Source organism: Ovis aries, chromosome 11 (assembly GCF_016772045.2).
Source record: "Ovis aries strain OAR_USU_Benz2616 breed Rambouillet chromosome 11, ARS-UI_Ramb_v3.0, whole genome shotgun sequence".
Taxonomy (NCBI): domain Eukaryota; kingdom Metazoa; phylum Chordata; class Mammalia; order Artiodactyla; family Bovidae; genus Ovis; species Ovis aries.
Window position 1 is genome coordinate 51,488,516 of NC_056064.1, and position 17,295 is coordinate 51,505,810.

Sequence of the window (17,295 nt, forward strand, 5' to 3'; positions counted from 1 at the left end):
GGCTTAAAGCTCAACATTCAGAAAACGAAGATCATGGCAACTGGTCCGATCACTTTATGGCAAACAGATGGGGAAACAGTGGAAACAGTGGCTAACTTTATTTTTCTGGGCTCCAAAATCACTGCAGATGGTGACTGCAGCCATGAAATTAAAAGACGCTTACTCCTTGGAAGGAAAGTTATGACCAACCTAGACAGCATATTGAAAAGCAGAGACATTCCTTTGCCAACAAAGGTCCGTCTAGTCAAGGCTATGGTTTTCCAGTGGTCATGTATGGATGCGAGAGTTGGACTGTGAAGAAAGCTGAGCACTGAAGAATTGATGCTTTTGAACTGTGGTTTTGGAGAAGACTCCTGAGAGACCCTTGGACTGCAAGGAGATCCAACCAGTCCATTCTGAAGGAGATCAGCCCTGGGTGTTCATTGGAAGGACTGATGTTGAAGCTGAAACTCCAATACTTTGGCCACCTAATGCGAAGAGTTGACTCACTGGAAAAGACCCTGAGGCTGGGGAGGATGAGATGGCTGGATGGCATCACTGACTCAATGGACATGGGTTTGGGTGGATTCCGGGAGTTGGTGATGGACAGGGAAGCCTGGCGTACTGTGGTTCATGGAGTCGCAAAGAGTTGGACACGACTGAGCTGAGCTGAAACAGACGAGACCTCTAAAGCAGTGCATGAACCCGGATACGCGAGGGCAGAATGGCTGATACTGGAGCAAACCAACCACAGCATTTCACCATGAACTGGATTAGTAACAGTCTTATATCAAGGACAAATGTTCTGAGTTTTACAACTGTCCTATATTTACGTAAGATGATGTCCTTTCTTCTTAGAAGACACACACAGTAAGGCATAAAAGAGCACTGTCTCCAACTTGTTCAGTTGCTAAGTCGTGTCCAACTCCCTGCAAGCCCATGGACTGCATGCAGCACGCCAGGCTTCCCTCTCTTTCACCATCTCCCAGAGTTTGCTCAAACTCATGTCCATTGAATCGGTAATGCCATCCAACCATCTCATCCTCTGTTGCCCCCTTCTCCTCCTACCTTCTATCTTTCCCAACTTACTCTTTAATAACCTGGGGGAAAGAATTAAATATTCTCATTTATAAGTAGAGAAGAGTAAATGAGGCAAGATGTAAAAACTGATGAATCTGGGTAAGGGTACACAGGAATTCATTACACTATTCTTGTGATTTTTCTATGTGAAATTATATTTTAAAAAAATACAAGCTAGTCACAATAATCCACCTGGAAAGCACACCTGTCACTGGCTGTCTCTCCTCACCTGTCTCCCCTTCTGTTTTAAAGGCACAACCTTCTCTGCAGAGTTGACTGTACTGGGCAAGTTTAAGGTTCAAGAACATGATTAAAGCATTAACATATCATGCCATATATTTACTGGAATGGCCTTTTCTATGCATTTAACTAGACTTACAGAAAGAAAGTAGTATCCACCTTGAGCTCCACGGAAACAAGCATGGTGGATGCTCAAAGCACTTTAATAGCTTCTGAACAAAAAGAAGACAGAGTCAGACACCTGGAGGACACCCTCTATATATAAGCCACATGGATTTTGTTAGAACTCTAGCTTTAGAATTCCACAAGGTGATAATGAGGCAGAAACTTCCTCATCCATTTCAGGAAACTTCCACAGCACAGCACGTTGTTCAAAATGGAAAACGGCACGTTTTTTAAAGCAGGTGAAAAAATATCCATGTAGATGTCCCTTTGGAGCTCCTGAGTCTCACATGACAAACGCCAATAAAAGTTCATACACTTAAAATGCAAACTGAGAGAGTGACTGACAAACCCCACCCCTTTTACCCCGACATCAGAACCCAACTCCCGATTCTATCTGGACAGCAGCAGGGCCTGCCCTGTCCTCCACCCCTCCCACCGCTGCCTCCTCCAGCCCCAGTGGCTCTCACCTGGATTACCCTGCTCCCCTCCCCAGCCGGTGATCCCACCTCCAGCATAACCCCACTCCAAACCCTCCACTCCACCCACAGCCAAAAAGACCTTTCGAAACACAAATCTATGTCTGACATTCCTCTGCTTAAATCCTTAAGCAGCTCCTATCACCAAATACGTCAACAGTGAGTTTAAGGCTAGGTCAACCTGACTGATTTATGTTTCAAAAGGGCAGTTCAATGCAAACGATTTACTTATTTAAATACACTCAAGGCATTCAAGATAACCATGGCCTCCTCCCCTGTAAACACATGGTGCGTTATAATCTGGCACTGACATCTGTCTGTCTTATCAGACACCAAGGTGTGGCGTAGCACACTGAGTGAGTCGTAAACGTCCACTGAGCTGAGGCGAAGGCTTCTGCCTTCTACCACCTACCTCCCCTCACCCCACCGGGTCCATTCTCCTCCCCCCACAGAACAAAGCCATCCTGGGTGGGTGGCAGTGTGGCTCCCTGCAGGACACGATCTAGAAGTCTGGGGCAACAGGAGGCCCTAACCCTGCCCAAAGGACTAGACAGAAGACAAATGCCTTCCTGTCGCAAAGGCTCTCCACAAGCTCAGGATGGAAAGAGTGAACCAGATCCCTTTCAAGTCTGTCACCTGATTTCTGGTCAAGCTTGCTATTTTTGGCCAACCATCTAATACCTCATGCCTTCTTCCTAGTTTACGTTTGATGACCACTTTATTTTAACTACACTAAGAAGTCTCAAACATTTGGTAACAGGACATCTAACTACTCTTAAAGATTACTAAGACTTTCAAAGAGCTTTTTATAGGAGTAACACCAGTATTTTCAATCTTAGAGGCTAAAACCAAAAAAAAAAAAAAAAAGAATATATTTCCTTGTTTATTTAAAAATTATACTTATTACATTTCCAATAAATGTTTATATGAAAAATAACTATATTTTCAAAAAATTGTTAGACAAGTGACATTGTTTTCTGCACATCTCTTTCATGTCTGCCTTAATAGAAAACAGCTGACCTCTCACATGCTGCACTCAATCTGTTGTTATATGCTGTTTTAAGTATGTGAGAAAAATATGGACTAAAAAAGAAATATAGTTGGAAAGGACAGGAGTATCAGAATAGCCAAATAATTGGACATATTCTTCTTTGATATTATGTCAAAACTCAGTATTTGGTAATTTCTTAGAGGTCTACTGCAATCTACCTGAACAGAATAGAAAATGTAATCTATCCAAAACCACAGCCATGACTTTTCACACTCTATTATGTTAAAATCCATTGGCCCAACTTTGGATCTTTAACCCATGGATAATTTTATAATATCATGAATCGGTCACTTGAAAATACTGGTTCACTGAATTATGCAGATGTTCCAAGTGTGAAACACATTTCATTCTACAATATAAAAGTAAACTGTATTCATTAACACCCCCATCATCTCATCAGAAACATCTTCACATACTGGGAAGCTGGGAATCGCACAGTGGCCAATACAGGTGTTCTGAAACTCTAATTTTCGCTTGAGAGCTTAAATCCTACCACTGGCAACAAATTCTGTCAGTTGCGTTCCTTAAAGTGAAGCTAACTCAGTTTATCTTTGAGAAACTATCTGCCAGAACCCAAGCCTGACCGGGCAGGGCCAGCCGCCAGCCTCCTCCAGGTACAGCTTGTGGTCCAGGAAGGGCCGCAGCTGGTGGTACCGGCAACCGCAGATGCTCTTCCTCTGACAACCACGCCTAGGATCAAAGAGGTGTGTGCTAAGGAGCCAAGAATTAAGAAAACTAGTCATTTTAATGCTTTATGAAGGGCATTTGGAAGTGAAACTGGAAGCTTTTTTTTACTGCGAGTGCACGGTGATGAAGAAAACAATAACCACCAGCACAGTCTGACACCACCGTCTGGATCCGAGCTCAGGCACCGGCAGTTTCACCCACCATCACCTCTGCACCATCAATGCCCCTGTCAACATCAAAGTGAAAACTGAAAGTGAAGTCGCTCAGTCGTGTCCGACTCTTCGCAACCCCATGGACTGCAGACCACCAGGCTCCTCTGTCCATGGGATTTTCCAGGCAAGAGTACTGGAGTGGGGTGCCATTGCCTTCTCCAATGCAGGAAAGTGAAAAGTGCAAGTGAAGTCGCTCAGTCGTGTCCGATGCTCAGCGACCCCATGGACTGCAGCCCACCAGGCTCCTCCGTCCATGGGATTTTCCAGGCAAGAGGACTGGAGTGGGGTGCCATTGTCACATGAGGAAAAGACCAATAAGCCAACAATGATAACAGCGTCGCTTCAGGAACCCAGGCGGGCACTCCATGAGGACAGCTAGGCTGCGTCATCAGCATCGTCGTCCGTTGCCGCTCTGCGGGCTAGCACACCGTCTGTATCCCCGCGCCACCAGCCCCCTCATCTTCCCCACATGCTTTTGTTTCAGACTCCCTGGTCTCTGAGCAGGAGTCTTCCAGTGGAGTGGAGGCGTTGTGATACAGTTTTGGTTGTTTCTTTTTACCTGGGCTTTGTTTCTCAGATTTTGCTTCCTCTGTTGGAGCCCTGAAACAATGTCCCTGCAGGCCAGCCTATTAATCAAGCCTCAGTTTCCTCATCAATCACATTGAGGTAACAATCCCTGCTACTGAGTCTTAAAAGACATAATCTGTTGGAAGTTCTTTGTGAGTGATTCATTTTTTCACCAGTACTTTCTAAAAATATTTTTATTTTTTTATTTATTCATTTATTTTGGCTGTTTTGGGCCTTTGTTGCTGCTTGGGCTTTTCTCTAGTTATGGCGAGCAGGGGCTACTCTCTAGTTGCAGTGGGTGGGTGTCTCACTGCAGTGGCATCTCTCGTGTCAGAGCAGGGGGTCTACGGCACATGGGCCCAGTAGCTGCCACTTGGGTGCTCCAGAGCCCAGGCTCCATAGTTGTGGCACTCGGGCTTGTGGCTCCACGGCATGTGGGATCTTTCCAGATCAGGAATCAAACCCACATCTCCTGCGTTGGCAGGCAGATTCCTCATCACTGAGCCACCAGGGAAGCCCCTCATCAGTACCTTTGCACTGAAACGCTACTGTGTGCCAAGCACCATCCTTCATGACAGCAGAGACAAGGTCTTTGCTTTACGATAAAAAGCTAACTTCTGGGCGTGGAGTATGAAGAAAAGTATCAGAGACATAAAGAGAGAACATGAGCCACTGGGGAGCTGCTTGAGATGGGGTGATCAGGGAAGGTCTTTGAGAAAGTGACCTAGACGCTGGCTATAAACCACAAGAAGGAGCCAAGTGTGCAAAGGTGAGATGGAAGAGCATTCCAGGCCTTTCCATTCAAGAAGCAGAAAAGGCAGGCGTGGCCAGATTATGAAGCTTTGTGAACCAGGGTGACTTCTCTGTTCCACTCCAAGTACTAGGAAGCCAGGGAGAGGCCTAGTAAGGAAGTGACGGGATCTGACGTACACTTTCACAAGATCCCTCTGGCCACTATATGAAGAACAAGTTGTCGAACCTCCCTGGTGGTCCAGTGTTAAGGATCCACCTGCCAATGCAGGGGACATCGGTTCCATTCCTGGTCCAGAAGATTCCACATGCTGCATCGCCATACTGAAGCCTGAATGCCCTAGAGCCCGTGTGCCCCAACAAGAGAAGACATCAAAATGAGAAGCCTGTGCACCGCAACAAAGAGTAGCCCCTGCTCATCACAACCAGTCCTGCACACAGCAAAGAAGATCCAGCACAACCAAAAATAAATGAAAGAACAAATTTTTTAAGAGTAAACTGTAGGGCAAGAGAAGACACAAGGAGACCAGTCAGGACATGATTCTAGCTGTCCAGATGAAACATGGTAATTGCTTGGACTGGGCTCACAGCAGTGGAGACAAAATGAGGTAGTCCAATACAGAATACACTCTGCAGGCAAAGCTGACAGGTCCTACTGATGAAACGGATTGTACAAAGAGGAGAGGAAGAGGAAATAATTACAAATAAATTCCAGATGTAGAGCTTGAAACAACTGAGTGGGTGGTGATGGCAGCATGTTGTGATGGAGAAAACCCAGGCAAAGCAGGCAGCCAGGCATCTGAGACAGGAGTCAAGGCATGTAGACGGCACATAGAACCATGAGACTAGATGAGGTCAGCTAGCAAGGGGCATACAGAATAAAGAGACCTCCAAGATCAAGTTCCCAGGTACTGCACACTCTGCTGTCACCCAGCAAAGGAATCTGAGGAGGACCAATCAGTGACCTCAGAGGAAAACCTGGAGTTCCAGGAAGACATAGATGCAAGTGAAGGAAAAGCTTTATGAAGGAGGGAGTGGTCCACCCTGGAATGCTGCCAAGAAGTTGAAAAGATACAGAGAAGTGACATTTAGGTTTAGCAACAAATAATCACCGTGTAGAAGGACAGTCTGAGTGGCATGAAGGGAATCTAAATGGAAGAGATTGAGAGGATTCAAAGTGAAGAAACAGGGAGTAAGAAAGAGTTGTAAAGTATTACTACATAGCCCTGCTCCAAAGACAACCGAAATATCTGACTGTCCACATAACAGTTTAATGTAATCTACTCAGCCTCCTCCATGGTTTATTCAAGTTTGGCTACAAAGCAAGGTGACTAAGTCTAAAGACTGGTTTGGGAAATGGTTTCATCATTTTATAGCTATATCTTGCCCACTTGCAGGTACAGTGTGTCTGCTGATGGTTTTCTTTCGGAGCAGTAGCTCTCATGTTCCCGGACTCCATCCCACACACACAAAGTAAAGATTCATCTGAGACCAAATATATCCACATGCCCACTTTCTAGAAAATGAACTCTTGTGATAACGATGAAGTATCACAGTAAAACCCAAATGGGGAAGTTTTACACAAATCTGTTTTAGCCATAGGTCTATGAATGATTCATTTTTGAACTATAATTCATATGTCTAATTATTTGAAAATCACAAATCAAAAATGCCATCAATGTATATACACATTTACTACACACTGAAGTAACCAAAAAACCAACTTGATAATCTGATAATAACAGTATTGAACTAACAGTAACTTAGTAATTAAAATGCAACAATAGTGGCATCTGAAAACCAGAAATGATTTAACACCAAGATAGCAGGAATTCCAAACAAGAGTGCACTGTAATTTTGTGAGGATGTCAAATGCCGAGCGGCAGAAAACTTGGAGTTGTTACTCAACTTTGGTAAAGTTGTCAATTTTAGGAACACTTAACAACTGCACTAAATAGAACACCAGCAAGAAATTGCTAATACATATACAGTAAAAGTATGTGGACTTGCCTGTGGATCACAGGAAAAAGCAATGACTGAGTCTGCATTTAGGGCAACCGGTGGTGCACCAGAAGTGGCCTACATTGGTCCGCATGCAGGACAGCTGGACCCACACCTGCTGCTTTATGACAGTGCTGCACCATCAGACTGCTGGAGGCCACCCCAGCACAGGGAGGCAGTCTGGCCTGGATGCCCATGTGCTCAACAGTCCTAGAATCTTGAAATCACATACAGGTACCCCTTGGCCAGAGCCAGCCCCACAGATACACTGCTTCATGGTTTATAACATTTGAAGTCATTCCAATAATTTAAAATTGGAAAACTTCACATTACAAAAAAAAGTTTTCTGGCTCGTCAAAGAAAAGAAAGACAAAGGGAGACCTGGCCAGGCTCAGCTGCCCCTTGAGCTGCACCCTGTGCTCTTCAGAGCCCCACTGATCCCACCCTCCAGAGCGTCAGAAACGAGTCAAACCTCAGCTGCCACTGATCTCTGAATCTGCGCCATTATTCTCCTTCTACCCGGCTTTTTTAGACTACCTTTCAATTCTCAGCATCATTTGGATTGGCACCCTTCATCCTGTAGAGTGTACTGAAAAAGCGCCCTCAGGGTCTAACCGGAAAAAGAGACTATAAGGATGGCCAGATGCCAAGTTCTCAGAAACAACTAAAAATGTTAGCTGCTGATATTTTTTCTTTATTAAACAACTTGCAAAGGCTGGATACTTTCTCAGCTAGCTCTAAGTCACAATCTCGGTAACTACTCAAGACTCCCAAAACTTTTCTTACTCTTAATAACCTATGAGGAGCTTATCAGGGAATGTTGATCATTCACAAATTGTTTTAAATAAAAGGTCAAAAATAAATCCATTAATCAGTTTTGAACAGTTTAAGCATGGTTTAAACATGTTTAACAGTTTAAGAAAAAGAAAGCCCTTTTCAAAAGAAAAAAAAAGCCCTAATTAGAATGAAAAAAGATTACAGTTACTTTTTAGAATAAATCTTTTCATATATGGACAGCAACCACAAAAGCTTTAAACCACATAATTAGTACTAAAACTGAATAAGACAGACTTTATACAATCTTTTCCAATGACCATCTCTGTTACTCCCTAAACTACTTTTGGATGAAACAGATTTTCCTGACCTTTTGGGCATGCTTAGTAGCTCAGTCCTGTATGACTCTTTGTAATCTCATGGGCTGTAGCCCACCAGACTCCTCTGTCCACGGGATTTTCCAGGCAAGAATAATGGAGTGCCATTTCCTTCTCCAAACCTTTTGAAGGTACGCCAAATAACAACTGAAGCACTAGTTCCTAGTGACTGAATAACTAAAATTACCGTAAGGGAAATCGTATATATGTTCAACATCATATACTGAAAACAACCATCTTATATAAACATATCCATCAGCCCAGAGCAAGCACAGTACATGATAATATCAACTACCCTTCTTAGGCTAAAAAGTTCAAATAAATAAATACAGTCTTGAAGCAGAAAACAAAACACAAAAAGACAAATTATAAATATGTATGGGTGACATAGTCCCACCCTTTTGCTCTGGAGGCCAGGAAATAGATGGTAGTTAAACAAAATTGACTTTCTTTCCTACTAGCAGCCTGGGTCACTATCCACATTCCAACACCATAAGGAACCACTACTAGACCCAAGTTCCAACCCCTCATACTCTACTATTAGAGAAATTCTGCCTCCAAGTAATAGTAACAGGACATGACATAAAAGGAGCAAAGCCTAGATTCAAGACAAATTGCTTAGAAGGCTTTGGTAAAGTTCATTGTAACTTTAAAATAACTTTGCATTAATCTGTTACTAGCTGAACATTTGCCAGTAATCTTGTTTTCTAGCATACTATACTAGACTTCTGCATTCCACCTAGCTTGGATCAAAAAAAAAAAGTAATCTAGTCACTAAAAGTAGACCTACCATGTGGGGACAAATACCACATCCCAAGTTGTCTTTCCTCTAAGTGTTAACAGTACTAAGTATATCCAAAAAAGCATGCAAATACTTGCAACGCTGTATTTTCTAACTTGTGTAACTTTCATTGTCTGAATTAGAACTCCCTTTGAATCTAATTAACACTATCCAGTGAATAACTACTAACCAAAACAGCCTTTTCCCTTTACAACCAAAACTGGAGTCTGAAATGATTTGTACTTTTTAGTTGACCTGCAACATGTGTCTGGGAAAGAATATCGCCGCTCTACCAAGGACATACTTCTGGCTCTGAACTTTCTTGAAAAAACTACTCAAGTCCAAGGGGCGCCGGCGCTATCCACTTACCCGATCCTTCATCCTCCAGCTCTGAGCTAAGGATTTGGAGCCTTCGATTTTCTCACAGTGCCTCTTTTTCATAAAAGCCAAAGGCAGGTTCCAGTCTGTAAGGTCAGCTTCATCTTCCTCCCCGAGTCCCAAGAGAGGCGACTGCAGCATCTCGGACTCCATGAGCGGGGGAGGGGGTGGGGGAGTCCTGGGCAGCAAACGCTCGAGAACCTCCAGCCTTGAAAACTAGTGTGTACCAGAATGGGTGAAATAAGAAACAGAAAAGGGGGAGGTAGAAAAAGAAATGGGTGGAGAGGGTGGAGAGACCCTCACTCAGGCAAAAAGTCTGAGATTCTTCTAACTCTGCGCGGGAAGTCGGAGGGGGTGGGAAATGAGGGAACCAAGAGGCTCCGCACAGACACACACGCCCCCAGTTCCCAAGCCACCGGCTGCTTCTGAGGCCGTCAGTTCCCAGAGGGGCTGCGAGCGGAGCTGTCAAAGGCGTGCGAGACTCCAGGCCTCACGATGACCCTGCTCTCGGCCTCCAACGTCTCAGCCGATCAGAGGACAGGCAGGCCGCCCGCTCTTGATGCCGGTTCGCCGACTGGGCTGAGGTCTTCGGCCGAGGGGATGAGGTTCAGAGCGCCTTGGGTCTCCTGCAGCCACTCTCAGCCCTGCGGGTCGCGCACTTGCAGGAGCTGCTGCAACCAGAGCCAGGACCGGCCCATCGTGCTCGCCCGCAGCCGGCTCCTCAGCACTGGGTCCGCGCGGCCTGGCCGGTCCTGGCCTCCAGCCCTATGGCTCTCGCCCGTCTGAGAACGAGTCTTGAGAGACAGGCTACACAGAGCCGCGGAAAAGACGGGTAATGTGGGCTTATTGGGTTTGGGGAGTTTTGTCCTCTGGTTTCAAGCTACAGTGAAACTCCGCTCATCAGCACATCAAGGAGGACGCCATATTGCCAAGACCCAGCATGCAGCGCGATCTACGGCGTGGGTAACAGGCCAAACTTCCTCAGAGCGTTCTGCCTTGCCGCGCTTCCCAAGAGGCAGCGAGAGAAGTCTCCGCCCCCTTGTTACCATCGTTACCACAATTCAGCTTGCTAGTTTATAGCTTTTCGTTCAACAGATGCGTCACATCAAAGTCTGTCCTATAAATGAAACTGTGTCATTTAATTAATTTTGAAAAAATCTTTATTATTACAAGTAGACCTACATCCTTCTGAAATTAAAGGAATCGACCCCTTGTTTTTTCCAGATTTTGGAAAAGCAAAAGCTTCCGAAAGAATCATTGATAATATTACAAAGGAATATAGTATCGTACGCGAGGTTGGGAGGAGACGTACTATCCTCCACAGTATCAATCAGACTCTTATTTTTAAGGAACACAGCGAAAAAATTAATTTTGACAATTGTAATTTTTGTTTAATCCATTTATTTTCTGAGCGGTTTATTCTTATTTGAATGTAGCTTTACTTACAAACAGCTAAAAGCTATTACAAACAGCTAAAAGCTATAGATCTCTATGCGTGGATCGCCTCCTGCACTACTTTATTGCTCTATTCCGTAAACATTGCGTGTTTACAGTGTGTGAGAATGTGTCCCATGCAGAGGGAATATAAACCCCAAGGGGCATGCAGTGCCTGTCTTCAATAAACATAGTGCCTAGTGAGACACACATGTAACCATTAGATAAAGTAGTGGAGGGTGGGGGGTGCAGGAAGATCGGCAGGGAGGCTGGTCTTCCCCTCTGCATTTAGGCTTTGAGGTAAGGCCCACGTGTATCTGCATCTCAACTGTATCACTTTCCATGCCTGTGACAACATTGATCCATTCCTTAACTAGTTCAGCCTCACTTCCTTCAACTATAATCTGGGTTTATATAATACCCACCTTGAAGGGTAAAATTAACCTGTGTAGGAGTCTGGTATACAGTGAGTGTCCAGTACAATGCCAGCAATGATGGGTATATACCAGAGGGAAATCCAGCAGCCCTGCGTGCTTTGTTAATCTAAAAGAGTCAGGCTGGACTCTCAAAGAGACCCTCTTTCTCAGTATGGTTTCCTAGGGCTTTGACACGATGTCAAAATCCATATCAAAATCCTGAGGGCGGGTATTTCCCTGGGGGTCCAGTGGTTAAGATTTTGTCTTCCAATGGAGGGGGTGCAAGTTCAATCCATGCTTCGGGAGCTAAGAGCCACATGCCAAATGGCCAAAATACCAGAACATAAACAACAGAAACAGTATTGTAACAAATTCAATAAACACTTTTAAAACAGTCCACAAATAATAATTTATTAAAGATAATAAAATAATAATAGATAATAAAAGATAATAAAAAATAATAATTTTTTAAAGATAACTGATTTAACCAAAATCCAAACAGCATTTGTGTTCCTTTCAACATCTGAGTAAATAGTGCAATCCAAAATCATTCTCACCTAGCACATAGCAGGCATTTAATTAAAATTCTTGGATTAAAACATTACCATTCTAAACATTTGTTCAGTTATTACATCCTCATGAGCCCCATTCTCCCATGAAAACTCAAGACAAATTCACCAGAACACAGATGGAGGTTAATATCTTCCTTTTTCCTTGCTATCAGTGTTGGCAAAATGTCCCCCACTGTCATCAGCAGAGGCTTCAGGACTGCAGGGTCCTGAGAAGATCCCACTCTCACCTGAGGGCAGTGTAACTCCAGCTCTGCCTGTCACCCTGCAGCATACAACAGTGAAGGCCAAGGTCCCCAGGCACTCTTTCAGAAAGCCTCAGCTACAGGAGAGTGGCAGCATTAACCCCATTCATTCCCAACTAGCCCTGTGACATGGGCATCAGTGAAAGTCACTCAGTCATGTCCGACTCTGCAACCCCATGGACTACAGTCCATGGAATTCTCCAGGCCAGAATACTAGAGTGGGTAGCCATTTTCTTCTCCAGGGGATCTTCCCAACCCAGGCATTGAACCCAGGTCTCCTGCATTGCGGGCTGACTCTTTACAAGCTGAGCCACAAGGGAAGCCCAAGAATACTGTAAGCCTATCCCTTCTCCAGTGGATCTTCCAGACTCAGGACTCGATTGGGGTTTCCTGCATTGCAGGTGGATTCTTTACCAACTGAGCTATCAGGGAAGCCTGTGACATGGGAAAGCTGCTTAATCTGTGTGGGAATCAGCTTCCTGACCTATGAAGTATGTCACCTGGGGAAATCCACTCAGCTTGTCTGACATTCTCAGTGAAGGTAGTAATGGAGCCCGTGGAACCCAAACATGGCAGGTTGTCAGAATTACCTGGGTAATGATTTTAAAATTAATTTTCCTGAGTCCCAGCTCAGATGTACTGAATCTTGGGGAGAGGGAGGACAGAGATTCAGAATCTCTATTTTTTAATCAGATAACCCTGACAATAATTTAAAATCAGTCAGATGTGGGGACACTGGGTAATATTCTCGCTAAGGAAATCAAGCAATAGTCTCCTCCAGTGATTCCATTCCAGCCCAGTGGTGGACCTTCAATAACTGTTTGTACTGAATTGGGGTGGGTTGCCATGCCCTCCCCCAGGGATCTTCCGCAGGATCCCCTGTTTCTTACGTCTCCTGCATTGGCAGGCGGGTTATTTACCACTAGTGCCACCTGCTGCTGCTAAGTCACTTCAGTCGTGTCCGACTCTGTGTGACCCCATAGACGGCAGCCCACGAGGCTCCCCCATCCCTGGGATTCTCCAGGCAAGAACACCGGAGTGGGTTGCCATTTCCTTCTCCAATGCATGAAAGTGAAAAGTGAAAGGGCAGTCGTTCAGTCATGTCCAACTCTTAGCGACCTCATGGACTACAGCCTACCAGGCTCCTCTGTCCATGGGATTTGCCAGGCAAGAGTACTGGAGTGGGGTGCCATCACCTTCTCCAAGTGGGAAGCCCCAAATAAATGAAACAATTATCCAATCTTTCATCTAACACATCAGAACAAGACTCATCCTCTCCCCCGAACTACATAACAAAACACCCTCTAGTGTTTCACAAATGTGACCCCAGAACCTAGAGACATTTGAGGTCCATGTACTGGACTGATGATTTGATACACACATTCTGTCCCCAGCCCACCACCAATTCCTACAGAATTTCCAGTCTCTGCCCTCCTCTGTCCACAGTCTTCACATCTGAGACAAGAAAACTTTTATTTTGGGGTCTCACAGCTTGCAGGATTTTAGTTCCTCCAGGAGGGATCGAACCCACGCCCCTTGCTTTGGAAACACAGAGTCTTAATCACTGGACCACCAGTGAAGTCCCAGGCAAGAGAAACTTAAAGGTGAACCTCCAAGGACACTTCAGCATCAAAATTCCGTTATTCATGTAAAAACCAGAGAGGGGCTGGTGAAAGCCCAACTCCCAACCTGAAGGTTCAGGAAGGGGCTTGAATCATTTCACAGCATCATGACATTTAAAAGAAACCTCTTCCCAGTGTTGTCATGAGAGACTCTATTCGAGTCCCAGATAAGCATTTGGAAGCTTGACTCCAGGTTTCTGGAAGGCAGGGAACGTCGATGACTAATGACAGGCTGGAAATTCAAGGGCTAACGTTTCTCACCTGGGTGATCTCATTACCGCGGCGTGTGATCCGCGGCCACTTGGGCCTGCAGTTCGGGTTCCCAATGTCTCCAGTTCCTCACAAACAAGGACATCTCCTGCTTGCCACAAAGCCTCTAAATAAGATACTTTAATCATGAAAACAAGTTCTACAAATCTCAAAAAATGTGTGAAACCTGATTTGATTCAAGCTGTGGAAGGGGAGAGGGTGTTGATGATATCCCGCTGGGAGTGAACATCAAGCTGCAATGTGGAACTGGGAGAGAAAGGGCTTTTAGGGCCAGTTCTGATGTGAAACGTAGCAGCTAAACCACCACCACTGATGTGAGACAATCAATAACCTTTGACCTTCAGGTACAGAAAGGGGAGTGCTATGTGCCGAGTTGCTTCAGTCATGTCCGACTCTTGGCGACCCTATAGACTGTAGCCCACCAGACTCACCCTCTGTCCATGGATTCTCCAGGCAAGAATACTAGAGTAGGTTGCCATTTCCCCCTCCAGGGGATCTTTCTGATCCAGGGATCGAATTCGTGTCTCTTATGTCTCCAGCAAGGGCAGGTGGGTTCTTTACCACCAGCACCACCTGGGAAGCCCAGAAACGAGGGATCTTGTCTTATAATATGCAGGTGGAGCAGAAGACCCCTTAAAACCCTAAATCTCTGATTATTTGGCAACCAGAAGCCAAAGAAACTGCAAAATGTGCAAAGAACAAATATAAATAAAACCTGAGTGTGTGGGTCAAATACAACACAGGTCAGGGGTAAATCTAGGGGCAAATTTGGGAGAACAGCCAGGGCAGGGAGAGGGTCTGAACAGATGCCTCGGGAACACAGCACATTGCCCAGGAAGAACCAAGGAGGCTGGGTTTTCACAGCCTCCAAGCTCAGCGGTTGGCTCATCTTCTCTCAAAACACAAGACCATCACAGCCGAGGTATTCCATTTGCAACAGGATAGCCTGCGTTCCATCCTCCAATATTGCAGTTCCTCTGCTAAATCAATCAAGGGCACTGAATGTGTTTTGTCATCAAGAATCAGAAGCAAGCCTGGAGGTCAAGTAACTTGAGAAAACCGGGTGCTTCGCTGAGTTATTGTTTTCCATGCAGGGAGACAGGCCAGCTCCTGTCCTTTCCAGAGAAATCTGTGCTTAGCTTAAAAGAAACCAAAATAGATATAAAGTACTTTGCTTTTTGTCTGAACATCATTACTTTGTTTTTAGCAGACTCCAAGCCACCCTCCCTCTGCAGGTCAGATGTTTGGTTGACAGCAAAGTGAGAAGAGAGAAAGGGAAGTAACATCACCCACAGTCAAAGACACAGGCTGCAAGAACCCAAATGAACCTGCCTCCCTCTCTGCCCATCCTACCGTCTAAAGATATGGCAGTGTTTGTGTATGCAATTTTCACCTCCTATTGCACATCTTTCTATTTTATGTACTAATTTTTTTTTACAAGTAAGTAAGATTGAGCAAGTAAGGTTTAGAGATGCAGAAACAAATGTTATTCCATTTTTTTAAGGCCTCCCTGGTGGCTCAGTGCTAAGGAATCCGCCTTCCAATGTAGGAGACACAGGTTCGATTCCTGATCCAGGAAGATCCCACATGCCGAGGAGCAACGAATTTCTTGCACCACAAATACTGAGCCTGTGCTCTGGAGCCTGGGAGCCGCAATAACTGAGCCAGTCTGCCTAGAGCCTGTGCTCCGAAATAAGAGAAATGATCGCAGTGAGAAGCCTGCACACCCTAGCTAGAGAGTAGTCCCCGCTTGCCGCAACCACAGAAAAGCCTGCACAGCAACAAAGACCTGGCATAGCCAAAAGTGAGTGAATAAATATTTTTTTAAAAATGGGGTGACCCCTGAGTAGCATGGGGATATGGTAAAAGATGTCTCTTAGTAAATAAAGTTCACCTGCTATCCACACTTCTTTCAGAATTGAGCATTTTTGCCTATCCTCAGCCTTGAAGAGCTAGCTCATAAGGAAAGAAAGGGAACAGCAGCGGATCCATCACTCCCAGACCTTCCCTTCCCACTCTGGAGGCTGTCAGTGGAGGGGGGTGAAGAGCTGTCTGGGGACCTTAGAATTAGGAGCAAGATGAGGGGTGATGGAAAGAAATGTGCCTCAGATTCAGCTGAGCCTGGGTTGCAACACAGGGCATGAGCTCCAAATCTTCCCTGGGCCAGACACTACGATCCACCGCCCTTGTGAGAAGGGACAAAAGCCAGTGTCTTTTCCAGGTCACAAGTCCATTTATGTGAGCCTCTTCTTCCTCTCTCAAGACCCAGAAGTAGAATCACTGAGATGTGGTCTATGCCCAGGGCAGAAAGAGTGTTCCAAAAGAAAAAAGAGGGGAAAAAGGAAAGCTTTTATGATAGAGTCAATATTGAAAAAAATTTGTTAGCCAATCCAAAATACGCAAACGGAATTTTGTAACCTTTTATTTTAATAGCATTGCCTACAATAAGAGTCTACATTTTATGAAAACACAAATAATATAACCACTGTCTCTTTTTAAATTCCCCACTTATTATTTTATATAATATGCACATCTCACCAATGATTCTCAGGTTTTCAGTGAGCATGAGGTCCTGGGGGAGCCAAGGCTAACCCAGCCATTGCCTCTGCCTATAATAGAGGGGATTAGAGACTGTTTCGGTAACTAAAATACTGCAATCTTGAGAGTGAGTGTTTGTGGAGAGCCAAGTCCCTTCCATGAGAATTAACTCCTTTAATCCTCCTAATAACCCCCGTTAAGGCTCCTGTTTTAGATCCATTTTATCAGTAAGAAACTTGAGGCAGAGAACAGTTAAATAGCTGTCCTCAAGATCTCCTTGCTGGCCTGGGCTGGGTCAGAGTCCAACCAGTGTGTCTCAGGCCAGGACTTGGGAGGCATGAGAATCTCCTCGGGCCCCTGGGAGTCACACAGACCAAAGTTCAAATCCTCACTCTGGTGTTTCTGTGTCCTGAGGTCCTGGGAGAGGTGCTGACTGAACCCCAGCCCCAGTTTCATGTGTAAAATAAAGAAAGTGATAGTTTCTGTTCTGTAGCACTATTCTGGGCTTCCCTGGCGGCTCAGTGGTAAAGAATCCACCTGCCAATGCAAGAGACACAGGTTCGATCCCTGGGTCAGGAAGGTCTCCTGGAGAAGGAAATAGCAATGCATTCTAGTATTTTAGCCTGGGAAATACCACCGACAGAGGAGCCTGGTGAGGCTACAGTCCATGGGGTCTCAAAAGA

The 17,295-nt window shown here is 45.0% G+C and overlaps 2 protein-coding genes across 6 annotated transcripts in view; both read right to left on the reverse strand.

Moving 5' to 3' along the window:
* The window catches only part of RPTOR (regulatory associated protein of MTOR complex 1), a 321,386-nt gene extending 310,938 nt beyond the window's left edge, over positions 1-10,448 (reverse strand). For all 4 annotated transcript variants that reach the window (XM_004013082.5, XM_012186450.4, XM_012186449.4 and 1 more), the window contains exon 1: positions 9,510-10,448. In XM_004013082.5, coding sequence (XP_004013131.1) covers positions 9,510-9,671 — 162 coding nt within the window. In that variant the 5' untranslated portion in view covers positions 9,672-10,448. The remainder of the gene's footprint in view (positions 1-9,509) is intronic.
* Positions 10,449-14,166: 3,718 nt separating this feature from the next.
* The window catches only part of ENDOV (endonuclease V), a 103,344-nt gene continuing 100,215 nt past the window's right edge, over positions 14,167-17,295 (reverse strand). For both annotated transcript variants that reach the window (XR_009595619.1, XM_060395794.1), the window contains one exon: positions 14,167-15,213. The gene's annotated coding sequence lies outside the window, so the exon portion shown is untranslated. The remainder of the gene's footprint in view (positions 15,214-17,295) is intronic.